Genomic DNA, 20,315 nt, shown 5'->3' with positions numbered 1-20,315 from the left:
CAGTTCTTTTGCTATTTCTTTAAAAAAACCTCATCCCAGAACTGGGTGGATATTTCTGGTTCTGATACTATTTTCTTCCTTCCCTGCTCCCCCTTTCCTTCCTATTCCTCTCCCACTTCTTATTCTTCTTTCTTTCGTCTTTCTTCTTCTCTGGCTGCTCTCAAAAGGATAGACTAGAAGCAATTCACTCTATTCCTTCCCTCCCTCACTTAAAAACCACACAAACCGTCATGGCTGCTCTTTGCCACAAGAGGGTTCTCTGGTCTCCTCCCTGATTAGCTTAGAAGCACTCTAAATGCACTATAAACTCATTTGGCCCCTAAGGAAAATGCCTGAGCCCATTCTGAACAGCTGAGAGCCAAGTGCATGCTGGGAAATGTAGTTCCAAGGGAGAGAAATGCACCTGCCAGTCCAACTTCCCAGGAACCAGAAGTAAGTAACATGTTTCAAATCTCTACCGTATTTACTAGAGTCTAATGTGTACTTTTTTGCTAAATTACTGTACATTGCAAAAATTAGCATGCATATTAGAATCGACGGTGCATTAGACTCGAGTAAATATGGTAATTCTCATCAAGAGCCTTCTGGGCACCATGAGAGTTCCATGTGAGCATTCCTGCGCCCACAGGCACCACGTTGGGAACCCCAGGGTTAGAGTCTTGTTGCATGAGAATGAGGTTGAAATCTTACCATAGCCAGCCACTCTGTCTTAGCCCAACTACTTTGCAGGGTTGTTTTAGAGCAGGGTTTCACAAATGTGGGTCTCCAGCTATTTTTGGACTACAACTCCCACCATCCCTAGCTAGCTAGGCCAGTGGTCTGGGATGATGGGAGTTGTAGTCCAAAAGCTGCTGGAAACCCAACTTTGGAAAACCCTGTTTTAGAGGATATAACGCAGCTCAAATCCCCACTTAGGCCTGTAGCTCAGTTAGTTGAGTGACAGCTGTCATGAAGACTAAATGTTGGGCCCTCAGCCTAACCTACCTGGCAGGGTTGTTGTGAGGATAACATGGGTGTTGGAGCATTCTGTATGGCACTCCGTTGAGCGCCTTGGAAGGAAAGGTGGTAAAGAAATGAAATTTCCTGGGACAGGATATGGGTTTTCAAGGCACGGGTCGAAGTCACTTTGCTTTCAGGCACCCAAACCTGAGATGTTCTCTGGGCCTCTTGTCCTTCTCTCAAGCGCTTTCCCACTGCTCCTAAGAATAGCCGCAGTGTAACAGGAGGAGCGAGCCCCCTGCTGAAGCACAGAGGCTTCACCAGGTTATGGAAATGCTAGCAGAGTATAAAGAGGTTAAACCTCTTTGGAATCTGTCCCAAATGTGGGTTCATCGCCTATCCCAGACAGGAGAGGACAAATGAGTCTTTTGCAGGGCCGTTTTCCTGCCCCCTAGAAATGCCACCCAGGCTGGTTCTCCCATTGCCCTGTGCTATTAGGGCTGGTTTTTAGCTCGGTGAGAGACACATAATCATTTCGTCCACGCCAATGCGCTTGGAGCTTATTGCTTGCAGATGAACGTGGAGAGGTGACGCTCTTACATTTTGAGGGAAGGAGGGGCTTATTCCTTCTGGTTTCAGCACGATGGAAAGGATTATCGCCCTTCTGTCAGAAGGAGATTGCTTATACGCTACCAGAGGTGTCAACATTAACTTGCAAGGCCCTAAATGATGTAGGACCCAAATACTGAAAGAAGGGCCTCTACTTATCCCAGCTTGTTGAGCTTGGCAGAGGAGGAGCTTGTTGGGTGAAGCCTGCTAGAGCCTTCTCTGTGGTGGCACCTTGCCTATGAAACTCCCTTTCCTTGGTAGTACAATTGGCTTCTTCATTATGCTATGAGTTTGGGGAAGAGGAAGTAGGCTGTATGCAAGGCCTTTCTACCCCTGGACCCAGCAAGGGTTGAAATATAAGCCAGGTTAGCTTCCTGTGTTGAGGGAAACAAAGGAAAAGGTGAGACTAGCTTGCAGTTGGTCAGAAGACAAAGCCAGAGTCTGGAGCAGACTTTGCACTGGTGAATTAAAGCAGCAAGTTGGAGAGAGAGTCAGGGTAAAGTTTGAGAACAATGTTAAAATTTCTGTTTGAATCCAAGGCTGCAGCTATGGGAGAAATAAGATGCTTTTGTGGTGTTAATGCTCTGAACGCCTCCGTCATATGTGTATAAATAAATCATGTATCATAAAGACGCCACAGCCTCTACTGTGTCTCATTCCAAAAGGAAACATGAAATCTGGGTAAGCACCTGGAACCCCAGGGATCTTGCACCACTCAAAGATTGGGGTGGCACACAACAATTATTTGGTTACTTGGCGGAAATGACTGGCAGAATCCGAGACCAGGGAGAAGAGTCATTGAAAGAAGACTGGAAGAAATTTAAAGACTATTTAAAGAAATATTGTAAAATTAATGAATGTTAGAAGGATGTTGGATAGAAACTAAGTGGTTTCCAGCTGTAATGCTTTAGGAGACATGAAAAAAAAGATTCACAAATGGGTAAAAGTTTAATGGTAAGGATTTGCTGAACTAACAAACTGAATTGGAATACAAGGAGGGGAGGTGTGAGGATGCCTGAGGAAATAAGTGTACGGAAGTTATGTTACTGAAAATTAATGTGTGTTTTTAATTGTTTTTTATTTTGTATGTTTATTTTTCATTTTTTGCTATATCTTAAAAACTTTCAATAAATATCTTTTTTAAAAAAAACACAATTATTTGGTTACTTCACTTTTTTTAAACAAGGCTTTTGGAGGGGATTTGTTTTATTTATTTATTGAGAGATTTCTAGACCAGAAATGGTCACAAAATAAGGTAAAATAAATACACGGAATCGTAGAGCTGGAAAGGACCCCAGGGGTCATCTAGTCCAACCCCCTGCAAAGCAGGAATCTTTTTGCCCAACGTGGGTCTCGAACCCACACCCCTGAGATTAAGAGTCTCATGCTCTTACTGACTGAGCTACATTAACGTCACAAGGTTTATTAATGTAGAGAAAACCAAACGTGAAATAATACCCACGACTGTGTTGTTAATTTTGCTTGTATTTTAATATTAGTTTTAAATTGTTAACAATTGCTATTACTGGAATGGTATTGCTTTAATGTATTGATTTTGGAACCTAAACTGCACTGGGATTGCAACTGATGAAGGGTGGTTTAGAAACAACCAATTAATGAATAGTTATATAAATAAGAAGGGTGATGCAATGGCCTTTCAGGACCATTTTTCATATCCCAAACGTTCAGCAAAGCTTCTTTTCAGTACCAGGACTCCGGTCCCAGAACATGAAAAGCAGCAGTGAAAAGGATATTGCATCTGGACATTTCTGCCTGGATAGCACCGTTGGTTACAGCATAGCGCTGATAGCACCAAGGTTGCAGGTTTGATCCTCATATGGGACAGTTGCATATTCCTGCATTGCAGGGTCCCTTCCAACTCTACAATTCTATTATTTTATGCACAGAGTGCCTTTCTTCCACTACTGAAAAACTCAAAGGCTCCAGCCTTGAGTCCATTGCCTTTTCTTCTGGAAAACGACTTTACTGTGCAATTTGTGTGCTTGGGAAACCAAGGACCAACCCAAGGTCACAGGAGTCCATCTAGGAACATTTTACTCATTTTTCTTTTACACCAGTAACAACTCTGTGAAGCAGCCTGGGCAGAGAGAGAGAGAGAGAGAGAGAGAGACCCAAGGTCACCCAGGAAGCTTCACGGCTTAGTGGGGATTTGAACCCTGGTCCCCCAGGTCCTAGTCCAAACACGACCCCAAGCGTTTTGACCTTGCTTCCTTCCCAAAACGGAGTCTCACAAAACCTTTTCTTCATAGGCCATATACTTATTCTTGAAGCAGATGGCATCCAAGGAATCTTTCCTGGTATCTCAGTAGGAACTGATCAAAATAACCCCACCCCACCCCCATGAACCTCGGACACATTTGGCCCAAATAGGAACCGTTTCCCCCTTTCCCTCAATCCTTCCTCTGCGTCCAGCGAGGCTGGTGTCGGACGTGGGGTCCCCCACACCTCGGTGGGGCGATTTCTCCTTTAAGAGCTCACCGGCTGTGCTTTAAAGGGGGGGTCCTTGGCTTGCCAGCAGCTGTCTTCACCCCCATCTGGTTGGTAGGGACATGTGTGCTGTCCCCTCCCCTTGGCCTTTTTAAGATGGAACCTGATCCCCCTTCCCAGGGCTGATAATACTTATTGAGGACTGGTCACGTGGGCTGGTTTTGACAGGTGCAGCTGCAAAGCAGGCAGACAACCACCGCACAGCCTGAACAGTCTTGGGGGGAACCTTGTCCTCCGACAGGAGCTGAGGGGAGCAAAAGGGAAGGAAGGGGGCTGCTGCAGAGCGTGAGGGAGAGCAAGGGAGGAGAGAGAAAAGGGGGAAAAGGGGGCGCAAGAAGGAAGAAGGCAACATGTCAACCACACACATAGAGACCCACGTCCAGTACAACCACTCGTACATGATGACGGAGGACTACATGGCACAGGAAGAAGACTGGGACCGCGACCTGCTGCTCGACCCAGCTTGGGAGAAGCAACAGCGAAAGGTAGGGGGACAAGGGACAAGGGGCAGGGTGGGCAGGCTTGGACCAAGGACCAGGCCGTAGCGGACTTTCTGTCACCGGGAGAGGCGTCAAGGATGGTCACGCGACCAACTTTTTACCAAGGCATGTTTTGCTTTGCTGGTTCTTCGTTTCTGTTTGGTTCCCATGCTGGTGGTTTTTAAAAAAAAGGTGGCAATGTTGCATTCACATATATTTAAATAAGTTATTGTGTGGCTAGAGAGTGTGTTTTTTAAAATAATAATCCCATAAAGCTGCTAAAAACACAGAGGGCAGCTCTCCACAGATGTCATTCTGAATAGGACAACCCTGCATGGTTGTTTTATTTCTGGAGACACCAGTAAAAGATTGCAAGGGGTTCCAGGGTGCCATTTTCCCTTCTGGGGCAGCGAAAGGCCTTGGATGGGCCTCAACGGAAATGATGGAAGATGGGCAGCGATGCTTCCCAAATTTAAGAGGTTTCTGTGGTGATGGAAGAACTATGACCCCCCTCGAGCAGGCTGGAGCTGATGGAAGTGGTAGCCCTAAACCGCTGGAAGGCTGCGGTGGAGACATTTACTCCAAGTGTCTGAGGAGGTCTTTGCTTCTCCGGAATGAATCGTTGCCCCCAAATACTGTGTTTTCTTCCATGTTCGCCGCCCGATTCTGCACCATGTTGAGGTTCTCGAGAACCCTGCGGGCCTTTAAACATACAAGCAGGCAGTGCATTGCAGGCAGGGGAGGGGGCAGCCCCTTGGAGCCAGCTGCCACCCCGGAGCATCAGATGCTGTTGGCTGCAGCTGTCCCTTGCCATCACCCAGATCCTTATCCTATATGGAACCACAAGTGACATTTTGGGCAGAGTACGTCAGAAGAGACTCGCACCAGGGCCGGGGGTGGGTCCAGAAAGAAAGGGGGAAGGAGAGCATATGTCAGTGCAGTGGCATCTATCGAGGGCCCGGGCTGCGTCTGAGCTATGCCTGGAATGATGGAGACCCAAGGGAGAGGGGAAGGAATCGGCTAAATATATCCATGCGTGGCAGTGGGGAACATGTCCTAAGCTAAGCTTTGAAATAATACCACAGATGGGGGATGTCCTAATCGCAAATGTTCAGAGGCAGAACAGTCCCAGGCCCTTTCTCCACCTTGGCAACATAACTCAGGGCTGCATTCCGCTGCTGCACCTCTTGGCGCCTTGAATTTGGAGTGCGGAAAAAGCACCAGGTTTACAGGTGCAAAGAGAGATCAGACTCGTTCACCACATTGTCAAATGAAAAGTATCTGTGTAAGTCCTTCAGGGCCCCACCCAGAGAAAACTGCTCTAAGACTTGCATCAAAGGCCAACGTTTCGCTGGGGCTTATCTCTTCCCATACCAACGCTACCGCAACTGAAAAATCCACATGTGACGATGCTGCTCAGGGCTGGGAAGGAGGAAATTCGCAAGCCCGTCTTCTAATAACAGTAGCTAAAGGGCCAGACCTCCACCCTTTGGTTCTGCCTTCTCTGCAACTCTTAAACATACAAGCTGTCACAATTTTGCGGGAGGGATTCAAGCGCGTTCTGCAATTAAAACACCGCAGGTCAACAAATCCATGTTTCTAAAATCAAGCTGAACTGCTTGCAGTTAGGAAAGTGACAGGGAAATCATAGATTGTAGAATTGTAGAGTTGGAAGGGACCCTCAGGGCCATCTGGTCAATCCCCTGCAATGCAGGAATCCTGCCTACAGTCATCCCTGAATGGGCTCGAACCACCAACCTTCTGGTTGACAGCCACACGCACTGACTCACTGCACCACTGGTCCACTTTAAAATAGTGCGCTAATCATCGACAATCAGGAAGAAGTATAATCTTAAGGCAAACAATTCAGAACAAATGCTCAATAAAAAGCAGGCGTTGCATAACCTCCATGTAAGCTTGCGGCAAGGAAATGAGGATGACTGTTCAATAAGTGGGTCGTCTGGAAGTGCCCATAGATTTCCCCCCTTAACCTCCTCCCCCTTGACACAGAAAAAAGGCTAATCACAAGTATCAATCCACTGCTTTAGTCATGTGCCAAGTGACCGCCCCCCCCCCAAGTCTGTCTCATCCATAAAAAACATTAACACTAAACAATCTCTTCGCAGGCTCACTCACTGTCCTCCAGGTGTGCTCACTTAAATTCTCACAGGTTTCCACATAACGTATTCTTACTGTGTTTTGCACCCTAAACAGACACGAAGAAGGCACTCGCTGTCATTAATTGGTAGGCCCAAACCACACGAGTCTAATCCAGAGAATAAAGTGCTAGATTTGAGCTCTGGGTTAAATTCTTGCTTTGTTTCCTCATGGACTGAGGTGGCATCGGCCATCAGACATCTCGTTCTGGCTCTCAGCCTCAATTCCCCAATTGTTAAAATAGAGGAAAGAGCAGTCTGCCTCATAGAACTGTTGTTGCGCAAGTGAACCAAGCCTTGCTGCATGTTAAATGCATAATGAAGAAATGGCTATGTGGAGAGAAAAATGGCATGCAATTGTCCGAGATTATAACATTTCCCCCTATCTATCTATCTATCTATCTATCTATCTATCTACTATGAAGGAAACCCTTGGTGGGGGAATATTGTGCTGTGATTTCTGCACCTAGGCAGGATTTAGAGAGTGAACAATGCTTATTTCAGATTCTGAATTTAATCGTTTTATGAGAGAGAGGTTGTCCCTGTCTTAAGAAAGTAGTAACTTACTTCAATATGCAATAATCCAGCTCTGCTGTGTTCATCCTGTACATTTTTCTGGGCCAGCAGTGGGTGGGTGGGTACTCCAAAGTCTTTCCGTCATTGGCACCACTGCCTGAGCACTTAGCAAGTAAATTAGGGCTGTGGTACCCCAAGGATATCCCTGCCCCTCAGGTCATGTTCTGTGCCAAATAACTTTAGCAACATCAACAAGCGAAAGGGTAATGGTCTAGTTTGGTTCAAATTTATGGGGAAGGCTGTAGTTCAGGGGTCAGCAAACTTTTTCAGCCGGGTGCCGGTCCACTGTCCCTCAGACCTTGTGGGGGGGCTGGACCATATATTGGGAGGGGGGAATGAACGAATTCCTATGCCCTACAAATAACCCAGAGATGCATTTTAAATAAAAGGACACATTCTACTCATGTAAAAACATGCTGATTCCTGGACTGTCCGTGGGCCAGATTTAGAAGGGTATTGGGCCGGCTATTAGTTTGCCTACCTGTGCTGTAGTAGTTGATTGGTATAGCATCTGCTGTGGATGCAAACAGCCCCTGGTTTCATCCTTGGTGTGTCCAGGTGAAAACTCTTGTTAATACTGAGCAAAATGGACCAAAGGTCTGATTTTCTATATCCCTGTAATGACAAAGACAATGAGGATTTTTTACGCAGTATTTGATTGGCATTTTCATGTTAAAAGTTAAGGACAGAGCCTCTCCCGCTATGTTGGGGGACTTAAACCTAAGTGGCTTGAGATCTCCTGATCACACTAGATTTATGACCATGTTGCTCATTGCTAAGGCTGAATTAGCCTTAGGAACAAGTCAAGTTTCACATTATGGTTCCTCCAGGATGAGAGGTCCTTTTCCATTGCTTCTGGCTTTTAGGGGGGAACTATCAGATCCAATTCATCCCCAGGGCCACGTTAAGTCTGCAAGGGTCTGTTTAATCTACCAGTAGGCAAATGCCAGCTGAACATCTACCTTGCTTAAAACGTGAGCTATGGCCTCCCTAAATGACTCAGACTGGCCTTTCCCAGGGGTTTCTGCTGGGCTGCCTAACCCTGCACTTTTGAGGCCTGGGCACCGTTCCAACTTATCTCATTGCTGACAGTATTTCCACACCTGTTCCTTTGGGCCTGCGACATGGCTGATCCTGCAGCCACTGCAGTGTCGGGGAGAGACAGAAGAGAGAGGAAGACCTCATGGCAAAGTTGCACACCGTCCTTGAACACCGGCTGCTACTTAGAGCGGAACAGGATCCCCAATGGGTTTTGAGCATCGCATGAGATAAGAGGGACCACACGTTTCTGGGGATGGGCTGCTTGGTCCATGTCCATCTCCACCATTGGAGGCAGCCTGCCTCTGAATACCATTCACTGGGGATCACAAGTGGGAAGATTAGCTGTTGCACTCAGGTCCTCGCATTGGCATCTGGTTGGTCAGTGTGAGAAAAGGTTATTGGATGACATGGGCATTGAGGCTGATCCAGCAGCCAGACTCTTCTGGTGTTCTCACTGGTTTCAGCGGGTTCATGTGAAGTTCCTACAGGCTGGTCTCCTTCCCCAAATTGGAAAATTTTGCATCTTCAGCTTTGCCCCTCTTTCACAAAGCCATGTGTATGCTAGGTAAACATATGCAGTAAATGAGATTGTGACAAACTTTGCAACAGGGAAAAAATCACTGAGGTTTCCAGATAGATCAAGGTTTTGGGCCAAGACTAAGCTGCCATCCTATTCTTGGGTGGGTGAGAACCCTGTTCTATTTTTTGCAGCATTTCCTGCAGCGCTTGTTCCCAATGGATGGATGGTGCTTTTGGGAAAGGCATTCTTGTATCCCAGTAGTGTCAGAGCCACTGCGCTGCGTGCAGAAAGCCTCAGGTTCAATCCTTGACATTTCCAGGTAGAGCTGGAAGAGCAGTCTGCCTGAAACCTTGGAGAGCTCCTGCCAGTCTCTGTGGACAATAAATACTGAGATAACGGCAGCTTCCTGTGTTCCTGTGCTGAACTAACCAACCTATCTCACATCATTAAATGCTCCCACTCTTTCGCACATACTCCTGTTTCAAGCAGCTTTTCACTTCAGATCGGGATCTATTGGTAGATTTCCAAATCAACTGCAGAAGATTGGCAAACTCAGTGGTTTAACTCAGGGACAGGCAACATGGTGCCCCCCAGATTTCCCGGACAACAACTCCTATCATGCTGGTTGAGGGTGATGTTGTTGTCCACAACATGCGGTGGGCATCATGTTGGCTGCACTTGCTTTAAGAGTAGCACCAGCAAAAAGCCTTTTCTTCACTCCTGTTGAAATCAAGAAAGCTTATGGAAAAACAGCTCCGGAAGGAAATCCTTGGGCTGAGCACATGCACTCGGAAGCACCTTCCTTCCACCTTGCTGAGCCACAAGGTGAAAAACAAAATAGACCCCGCCAGCCTATATTTTCCCCACCCCATGGTGGGGTGTCGTCCACTTTTATACCCCAGTTGCATGAACAACCATCCAACAATGAGTCATAGTAAGGCAGAGAGAAAAGGACTGAACGCAGCTCCATGTCCAAACAGAGATTTGGGGAATATGGATCTCCTGCAACAATGTCCCTCCCTGGCCATGCTGAATGTGGTTTAATACGGGCGAATGAGACATAGCTGCCGCTTGCCAATTAAGGAAGGCAGTAACTCCACACCTGTTGAGTTGTTCAGATTCGAAGTGGCAAGGAGGACCTGGTGTGAACAAGAACACAGAGAGGCCATTTCCCCCCCTTGCAAACGACCACCCTTGAGAAAATCAACTTTCTCCTCCTCCTCCTCCTGTCCCTGGGAGCTTGTTCCTCTCTGTACAGCTTTACTGATATGGGATTGTTCCTCTGCTCCTGCAGGGAGCCAGGGACACCCTTTCCTGCTGATGCGAGAGATCTGTGGGGGTGGTTTCGCAGAAAGGGGTATCGGGTAGCTGCTGCTGTTCCAGATGCCTTGCCCTTATAAGGCTGTTTCTAAAAACTGCCCTGTGCCTGTGCTCCCTGCAAGGAGGCAAGGGGATGAGCTAATGGCAGTATTTTGGAAGAGGGCAGAACTTATTTAGGGTACGAGAAGGGTCTTCCTCTGCCCCCACCCTCCATGAGAGATGGATGGGCAGGCGGATGGCAAGGCCAGGCCTCCTCAAGAACAAAGTAGCTATTTAAAGAGGCTTCCGTGGCTTGGGGCTATGATTCATTGGCTGGATGGAGTGGTTCAATTCGTTGGGAGGTTGACTAGTCCCAGTGGCGTAGCGTGGTGTCAGGGGGTCAGGGCCCCGGGAGCGAGTTTCTGAGAGGGTGCAACCAGGTGTCCCATGACAGGCTCCCTCATCGAGGCGTCTGGGGTGGGCCTTTGGTGGCAGTGGCAGGTGCCTTCTTTTCCTTGTGGCCTGCAGAAGGGTGCGTCCCACACCTGGGCTGGCCAAGAGGAAAAGAGGAGGGCAGTGGAGGATCCCACCAAGGAGGTGGTGAGGAAGAGGAAGGTGGGAAAGCACTGTGAGGGGCTGCCCTCTCCCCCAGAATTACTTTGGATTCCTGCCTTGACTTTTCAGCTCTCGTTTCAAAAAAGAAACAGGAAAACATGTGGGCTTCTTCTTCTGTGGAACATCTACATACATGTGACATCCATTGGGATGCTTGAGGGATCCGATCTTTCCAAGTCCTGATGCAAACCTTCTGAATCAGTGTGCAGATCAGAATGTAACTGAATTTCAGCTCAGAAACATGCAAACATGCATTTTTAAATGTATATTTTATTATAAAACACATCTGTAATTCTGCACAACAGCTTAGTATTGATCCACACATTAGTCCTGAGAGGTGTGGATGAGGAAACTTTGTACAGGAATCCTCAAGCATCTCTAAGTGGTGGTGCGCTCGCAATGTACAAAACTGCCTAGTGAATCGATTCCACATATACACTTTTGAGCACTGAAGTGAAGCAGAGTCCGCCTCTGCCCCTCTCCTCAGGGCCCTGAACCCTCTGCTTTCAATTTCATCATCTCTTGGCTTCCGCAAGCAGTGAGCACTGAATGGCTTTGTCATGTGGGCTCCCGCCAGCTCTGTTAATCCTAGTAAACAGGGGTGGTGAATCTGGCAGGGCCATTCCGGACCTATGTTGACAAAAGCACCTGTGAGGAGATGCCCTCTCGTGAGGCCGCAAATAGCTTCCCATTGTGAGTGCCAGACACACATCATACTGGGTGGAGTACCATTTGGCAAGCCTACAAGCTGGGCCAACGCCAGAACAATAGTCAGACAAAGGATGTGATAAACACTAAGCATCCCAACCACTTTACTGAACTTTTTGAGAGCAGAAAGACAAACCACATGGCGTCTTGCTGAGTAACAACAACAACAACAACAACATGCTTAATATGTGAACTCCCTAAGGGGTTTACATAAAACACAGTAAGATCATTTTTGAAAAATCTCTCTCTCTCTTTGTGTGTATGTATATGTGTATATGTGTGTGTGTGTACACACACACACACACACACACACACACACACATATATATATATATATATATATATATATATATATATATATATATAATCTCCAAGAAAAAAGAGAACATCCCTCAATGCCAGTTGCATACCCTCCAACATACCTCTGAGGAAAATAGGGATGCCCCATTTCATCATCATCATCATCATCATTATTATTATTATTATTATTATTATTATTATATTTACACCCCACCCATCTGACTGTGTTGCCCCCAGCCACTCTGGGCAGCTTCCAAACATAGATAAAAACATAATAAACATTAAACATTAACCACCTTCCCTATACAGGGCTGCCTTTAGATGGCTCAGTATCACAAAACTCCAGAATTTCTCTGATGAAAATAGGGATGTCCTAAGGAAAAGTGGGACATCCCAGGATCAAATCAGAAACCGGGATGGCTACTATAAATCCAGAACTGTCCGTGGCAAATAGGGACACTTGCAGGGTCTGCAGTTGCTGGCAATCACTGTTGCACTCAGATCATGTTTAAAGAACATGGCTTCCCCCAAAGAATCCTGGGACCTGAAGTTCACCCCTCACAGAGTAACCATTCCCCATCCCCTTAACAAACTACAGTACCCAGGATTATTTGGGGGAAGCCATGTGCTTTAAATGAACGTGACCTAAATCGGTTTTGTGACTGGCCTGAAGAAAGCGAATGAGCTTCAGAGCCAAGGGGGGATTTGAACCTGGGTTTTCTCAGATGTAGTCCAGAACTCTAACAAACCACACCGAACTAGTGTAGTAAACGAGAAAGCAGGTGCTCTTTGTGATATCTCTGCATAGGCTTCCAGGAGGTGCCTGTCCCATGTGTTTCCATACTGTCTACATGTTTCAATATTTTTCTGCGTTGGGGATGGGAAAGCTTTTTTTAGCTCAAGGGCCACATTTGCTTCTAGGTAACGTTCTGGGGGCCACAGGCCAACAGTGGGCAGGGCCAGAGACAAAAGCAACCAGAGCAATGGATGAGGATTTTAATTTTGCGCAGTAAGGGGCGGATCTACTATGAAACTAACAAAGGTTCAGCTTCAGGGCCATGAAGGGCCCCACAAGTGACTTTAGTTCACATTGCTTTAAAAAAATTGGGTCTAGTATATATTTACACAATCCCAAAGTTTGAGAGTCAGTACCACAGATGTTGTAAAGGTGACTTTGACATGAAAGATAATCCAGGACAGCAATTTTAAGTAAAATCAGAGATGTTGTTGTTGTTGTTATTGTTATGTGGTGTTGTTTTGTGGAACAACCCCACTGAAGAAGATAACAGTGGTTACCCAGACCTTGTTGCTGGTTGCGAAGGGGCACCTATAACATTTCAAGTTTCAAGGCCTAAAAACGTAGGCCTGCTGCTGAGGCTAGCTTCTACACATTCCCTAGCCTCCATGCTGGCAACCATTGTTCAAGGATATCTTCCAGCCAATAATTTCAAGGAGATTATAAAGCAGGGACCAGAGCGCCAGGTTGTCCCCCAGATTGGGGGCACCTGGCATACACGTGTGCATGGTGTGACATCGTGTAAATGGTGAGCATGCACATCATCTGCAGAAGGCTGAGCGCTTTGGAGGAGCCGGACAGAGGTGCAACGTGTGATGCCATGATCTTGCGCATGCGCAACACACACCGGGCCCCCCTCAACATTGAGGGGCCCCGGTCCCTTTCCAACAAAAATTTAGGGGGCCAGAGACACACCAGTCCCCCTAGAGTTGGCCCACCTGGCAGGGCTAGTGAATGGTGTAGCCTGGGAAAGGCCAGAAGACCAGAGAGAGGCCAAGTAGACCGCATTTGGGCCTGGAATTCTGCACCACTGTTTCTGTTTGGGAAATGGGGACTGGTGGGATCCAGCAAGTGATAGCCTGGGGCCTGACCCTGCAAGCCCAAGTCTCATTGAGGCAATCATTACCTGTTGTGCACGGCTGGGTCCGTATCCATGCCAGTTCAGAAATCCCTAAGTGTGAATAAAAACTTATTCTTGTCTTGTGGCTCCGTCAGAAACATCTAATGCCTGTTTGCTCTGTGAAATATACTTGGAGTCCTGTAGTGATTTCATGCTCTTTATCGAAGCTTTATTGCATGACTGAATTGCCCCCCAAACCTCAGGCTTTTATATGCATTATTTACACAATGAGTCCCGTCTGATTGGCTGATTTTGCTTCCCTCCTGGAGCCTGATTGGTCTTTTCCTGCAGGCCAATCAGTTGTTGCATTCTACGATCCTACCAGCCTTCTAGATGCGCCCTGGCATCTGAAACATCTTTCAAGCCCTATCTGCTGGAACCTTCACAAACACTGTCTTTTGCGGATTGCTCAGTCTCCTGTATATGTACATGCACAGCCATTTTAGAGCAACAACTCCAAGCTGGGAGTGCTCAAGTCCTATGCAAGTCTTCCTCTCCTGGGTCGAGCTCTAAAACCCCACATTACTCTATGGGGTTGAACATAAGACTATAAGATGAGCCGGAAGAAAAACAGGACACCCCATTTTTTTCATGCAAGATCCCGGCAGCCATTCAGGTGCCACATTCTTGCGTTGCAATCACCCCCCAAAAAAGCGCTTTTGGGGGGCAAGATCACTGTGTGGGTCATGTGATTTGCCCAGGAGCGCATCCCTGCTGTTTGGTCTGGAAAAGTTGGAGGGCATGCAGCAGTGTGTTCTCTCACAGTAGCCACCGGCCAACTAGATGCCTGTGGGAAACTCACAAGCGGGACCTGAGCACAGGAGCCCTCCCCTCTCCTGGCATTTCCAGCAACTGGTATTCAGAAGCATGGCTGCTTCTGAACATGGAGGTGGAGCATAGCCATTGTGGCTATGAATTTTGAAGCCATTCAAGTTGGTGGCCATCCCTGCCTCCTGTGGGAAGGAGATCCATTAGCTTAACTATGTGCTGTGTGAAGAAGGATTTTTATTTGTCCTGAATCTTCCAAATAACTGCAGGAAAATCAGACTGGGGACCCCCTCCAGACTAGTCTTTTATTGCAGATTTATTCCACAACATGTTCTTGGCACAATAATTAGTGGTGGATTGAGTCTGCTTTAGTTTGTTGTGCGACGCTTCCCTGATGCTGCCACATTATTGCTATCCTGAGGAGCTATAGGGTATGGGTAAGCAAACTAAGGCCAGGGGACTGGATCCGGCCCAATCGCCTTCTCATTCCAGCCCGTAGACAGTCAGGGAATCAGAGTGTTTTTACATGAGTAGAATGTGTGCTTTTATTTAAAATGCATCTCTGGGTTATTTGTGGGGCATAGGAATTCGTTCATTCCCCCCCCCTTCAAAATACAGTCTGACCCCCCACAAGGTCTGAGGGACAGTGGACCGGCCCCCTGCTGAAAAAGGGCAACAAAAGTGGGACAAAAATTAACCAGAACATTTGTGGTATTAGAAAGTAACAAGATTTCACTAGGAAGTTATGCAATATACACTGATAAGAAATGAAGCAAGATGCCTGCCCCAAAACATTTGCAGGGAGAAAGAGTATCGAAAACGGGATCATGTGTGACTGCCCTGATAGCATAATGAGCAGAAATCAACGCACAATAAAAATGATCAGGGGTATAGCATGGACTGGCTAATAGCCATGTTCTCACGAAAACCCACCCTCTGTATCCTGCCACAGTTCTGTACCTGAAAAAAGTTATATATGTATTAAGGCAATGAATAAATGGATTGTGGATGTAAATAAACCAGGAAAAACAAAAACAAAACATAGGGCAGTAGCGGAACCAGTATTTGATTTGATGGTGTGTACTATGGTCAATACAACTGAGAAGACAGGAGAAGCTGGGCCGAGCCCATGACTGAGGGGCAGAGGGTGAGCTTTTTTCCTATCTGATGCCTGCCCTCCCCCTAATACTGCAAACCTCTACCCAATTATCTGTGAGTATGTGCCATTGAATTAAATGGGATTTACTTACGAGTAGGCATGCAAAAAGGATTGTACTGTGCACTGTCTTAGGCCAGCAGAATGAGGAACCCTTTTTCCAGTTTGAGGGCCAGATTCCCTCATGGCCAACGTTTTGGGAGCCACGTGGCAGGGCTAGAACAACAGGTGCAAATCTGAGCTTTGCCACATTCCAGCCAGACAAAAGTCAGAGGTTTCTACACACATACACACGACACCACACACCTCTTTGCGCCCTCCTTCAAGGCATTCTCGCAGGCCAAAGCATTCAGGGAGGGCATGGAACAGGGCGGGGGGGTGTGGCCTGGAGAGACTCCTGAGAGTCAGAGAGTGCTGGAGGGCTGCATTTGGCCACTGGGCCCAAGGTTCCCCACCCCTGATGTGGTCTGTTGATGGCATAAGCTGATACCACATCAAATTTCTCAGCAAAACTGCAGAACTTCCTAAGTGCCAGAATCAATGTTTTACATGCCACAGCCCTTGTGTGCAGCAATATAGGTGCAGGAGAATTGTGGCACATTTATGTGCCAGCTTCAGATTTCTAGGCGCCAGGGTAACCAAGTGCCTGGAATTTTTTTCAGACTTTTAAGATGGGTATACCCCCCTCTCTTTCAGCCTCTCCCACTGATCTATCACACTCCCACGGTTCAGATGTACTGGACTTTTCAAGCAAGGGTAGCACTTTGCCTAGGCTCATCCTCAGAACTTTGCTGGAGAAAAATCAGGCTTGGCCAGATGGGAAGCAGCTGTGCACAAAAGCTGTTATGCAGACCTAATTTCCCCCCTGCCTGCCCATGTTGTCTGGCAGAAACATCAGATCAAAAATATGGCAAACCAAATCACTATTCATCAGTCATTCAGTCTGACCTCCCCTCTATGATTGCACTGACATATCCACCAGCATAAAACAACAAATCATAGGATTATTTAAAAGTTAAATAGATGCATGGATGTACAGTGGTGCCTCGCAAGACGAAAATAATCCGTTCCGCGAGTCTCTTCGTCTAGCGGTTTTTTCGTCTTGCGAAGCAACCCTATTAGCGGCTTAGCAGATTAGCGCTATTAGCGGTTTAGCGGATTAGCGGCTATTAAAGGCTTAGCGGATTAGCGGCTAAAAGGCTATTAGCAGCTTAGTGGCTTAGAAAAAGGGGGGAAGCGGGGAAAAATCGGGACACTCGCTAGACGTTTTCGTCTTGCGAAGCAAGCCCATAGGGAAATTCGTCTTGCGAAGCAGCTCAAAAACGGAAAACCTTTTCGTCTAGCGGGTTTTCCGTCTTGCGAGGCATTCGTCTTGCGAGGTACCACTGTATACCGTATATATAGAAAATTACAACTTACTGAATATTGCTCAGGCAAAGCGGCAAGGCATCTTCAGCAGTCTGCACTGGAGAAACAATGAAGAAATGGATGCTGTAGTTGAGATTCCTGCATTGAAGAGGGTTGGACCTAGATGACCCTCAGGGTCCCTTCCTGCTCTACAATTCTATGAAAAGAAAAACAATGTGAAGATCTAACATTTCAAGAGATTTCAAAGTTCCCAGTACAGTACAGTGGTACCTCGGGTTACAGACGCTTCAGGTTACAGACTCTTCAGGTTACAGACTCCGCTAACCCGGAAATAGTACCTCAGGTTAAGAACTTTGCTTCCGGATGAGAACAGAAATTGCGTGGCGGCGGCGGGAGGCCCCCATTGGCTAAAGTGGTACCTCAGCTTAAGAACAGTTTCAGGTTAAGAACGGACCTCCAGAGCGAATTAAATTCTTAACCCGAGGTACCACGGTACATGTTCTGATCAAGATAACGTTCACAGTTCCTCACGGGCATTCTCTGTTGCAATGCAGCCTCCTGCTGTTCATTATAACAGCATGGCTGTTACACACGCATGGCTCTCTGGATTGTGGCCAGGATCAAGCATGTGGCGTGCACCACACTTGTGGGTGGGCGGGAAGGAACTGGCAGTCCTGTTCTGCACCCACAGCGATCCAGTCTAGTGAAGAACTGAGAAAATAGGAAGCAGGGCTGTACAGTGCTGCTAGACCTAAGCATGTCTACTCAGAAGCAACTCCTGTTGAATTCAGTGGGGATTACTCCTAGGTAAGTCTGGTTAGGACTTTTTTGTATTCCTGTGGGAACCACTCAGGGACTATGGCAGGGATGGGAGAACCTTGAGCTGTTGTTGGACTCCAACTCCTATCACCCATGAACATTGGTCATGCCGGTTGGCGCTGATGGGAGTTGGAGTCCGACCTTTGAAGGGCCACACAGGTTTTCCATTCTTGGGTTACAGAATGCAGGCAGGCATTTAGATTTATATCCTCCAAGAAGCTGGGGGTGAAAAAGCTTCCTCGCTACTTTATCCTCACAACAGCCCTGCAGAGTTGCTGAGAGAGAGAGAGAGAGAGAGAGAGAGAGAGAGAGAGAGAGAGAGAGAGAGAGAACAACTGGCCTAAGGTAGCCTGGTGATAATTTTAAGCTGTTTACAGTGTGGTGTAGTGGTTAAGAGCGGTAATCTCATAATCTGGGGAACCAGGTTTGATTCCCTGCTCCTCCACATGCAGCTGCTGGGTGACCTTGGGCCAGTCACACTTCTTTGAAGTCTCTCAGCCCCACTCACCTCACAGAGTGTTTGTTGTGGGGGAGGGAAGGGAAAGGAGAATGTTAGCCACTTTGAGACTCCTTCGGGTAGTGATAAAGTGGGATATCAAATCCAAACTCCTCCTCTTCTTCTTCTCTTCCTCCCTCCCAATGATCCTGTTGTGCCAAAGTTCTGCAGTCATTTTGCAGTGAAAACCCTGCGTTTTCGCAGCACCCCTCAAAACAAGTAATTGATAAATCAACCTGGGGTTCGTAGTTAACACCCCAAAATCCAACAGTGTCTGAATCACTTTAAGCCAGCCCCACATTCCAGCCCCACATAAACCAGAGGTGCCTCCTCTAAACATCTGCACATCCATCCAGGCTAGGAAGGATGATTTGTCATCCTAGCTCAAGGGAGCTTCCAGGTAGGCAAAGGCACCCCAGGAGTACCCCAAGCAGGACCACTGAGGAATGAGAGCCTGAGAGCCATACAGAGAGGCCTGGGGGTCCGGATCTGGCCCCCAACCCAAGGCCTGTGGTTTCTCCACCTCCCTGTGTTGAACAGTGAGAGAGGCTCCCTGCAAGCAGGTACGAGAGATCCCAGCCTGCTAGGATTAAATCTGTTGAAGCCTGAATATGCAGCCGTAAATATGATTCTTGTGTTATTATTTGTAATAATACTTTTCTTCCAATGAGCTCAAAGCAGTGTATATGTTTCTCTTCCTGCCCTCATTTTATCCTCACGATAACCCTATGACCTAGGGTCGCTGATCCCAAGGAGCAACTGAGCTTCTTGGCTGAGCGGGGATTTGAACCCGTCTCTCTCCAGTCTAAGGCTAGCCACTGGGCCATACTGCCCCCACATAGAGCAGAATCCTAGCCAAAGTGAAATATTTTAAATTCCAATTGGTTTCAATGGGAAGAGGGTGTTAAGCATGTGTTTATCTCTCTCTCCTGCTGGAGTTATTGAGATGTAAGGGATTACACCATACATTTAAAACACATTTAGAGCACATGGTACCCCCACAAAATGAATCCTGGGAACTGTAGTTTAGCCCTAACAGAACTACAATTCTCAACACCCTTAACAAGCCACAGTTCCCACGATACTTTGGGGGAGGCTGTGTGCCACAGATGTCCCAGAGCACAATTGCAAATATTTCGGGCAGCCATTTCTAGTTACTCATGATTCCACAGAAGGCTGACAGTTTAACACTTTTTAAAAAAATGGTTTAGACTTGGGTTTAAAAATAAAACAGGATTAAATTCATTATTGGTTCAACTGGAAGCTCAGCAGAAGTGCTCGCCTTGGAGCTTAATTTATTTTGGGTTCAAAAGCCAGCTAATTCAGGTTACACAGTGGTTGCTGGGAAGCTTCCTGCAACATTCCTGTCTCGAAATTCTTGCCTCCGAGGAGTCTCTAGAAATAGACTAAAGCGCAGACGCAGCTCAAATGTATTTTTATTTTTTGAAAAAGACGAACCCATGCCTCTCTAAAACTGCCTATTTTTAGGAGCGCCTTCTATTCTGTTTGACGCTTAAAATGCATGTCTGCATTTTTTGGAGGGAAATAATAATAATGTTGTCGCTCCCTTTACCCAGGTACGACTCAAAAGGAAAGGGGACTGGGAGGGAGAAGGAATCAGAGGATTCAGGAAAGATCTGAGGAGAGGACAAAGTGCAATGGTGTTGTTGTTTTGAGGCAGGGGTGTGTGGGTGTGTGTGGAGTGAATGTTGCTCTTCCCCACCAGAACCTCAGGAAGCAGATTAGGCTAATACATCCAGAAAAGCAGGACTGAGCTCTTGGGCATGCTGTGTGACTACAGCGGTACCTCAGGTTAAGTACTTAATTTGTTCCGGAGGTCCGTACTTAACCTGAAACTGTTCTTAAACTGAAGCACCACTTTAGCTACTGGGGCCTGCTGCTGCTGCCACGCCGCCGGAGCACGATTTCTGTTCTCATCCTGAAGCAAAGTTCTGGAGCCAGTGTGGTGTAGTGGTTAAGAGCAGTGGACTCGTAATCTGGGGAACCGGGTTCGCTTCTCCGCTCCTCCACATGCAGCTGCT

At 47.0% G+C, this 20,315-nt stretch overlaps 1 protein-coding gene and 1 long non-coding RNA gene across 4 annotated transcripts in view; one reads left to right on the top strand and one right to left on the bottom strand.

The window, feature by feature from the left end:
- Positions 1-3,956: 3,956 nt before the first annotated feature.
- Positions 3,957-20,315, top strand: part of ACTN3 (actinin alpha 3) — a 42,439-nt gene continuing 26,080 nt past the window's right edge. For 2 of the 3 annotated variants that reach the window (XR_014519831.1, XM_083478541.1), the window contains exon 1: positions 4,095-4,541. Coding sequence is in view for 2 of the 3 variants with exons in the window: in XM_083478541.1 (XP_083334667.1) it covers positions 4,407-4,541 (135 nt within the window). In the remaining variant the exon portion in view is untranslated. Of the gene's footprint in view, positions 4,542-20,315 lie in introns of all 3 variants that reach the window. The other variant, XM_083478540.1, reaches the window with a different exon arrangement.
- On the bottom strand, positions 6,101-13,820 carry LOC310695033. The gene is made up of 3 exons (XR_014519878.1): positions 13,673-13,820; positions 7,749-7,882; positions 6,101-6,741 (listed from the first exon to the last, which is right to left on the bottom strand). It is a non-coding gene; the product is annotated as an uncharacterized lncRNA (long non-coding RNA).

This window comes from Podarcis liolepis, assembly GCF_965112155.1.
Source record: "Podarcis liolepis genome assembly, chromosome: 15".
NCBI lineage: Eukaryota > Metazoa > Chordata > Lepidosauria > Squamata > Lacertidae > Podarcis > Podarcis liolepis.
Note: the sequence above shows the minus strand (reverse complement) of the source record. Positions and strands in the feature narration are given on the sequence as shown.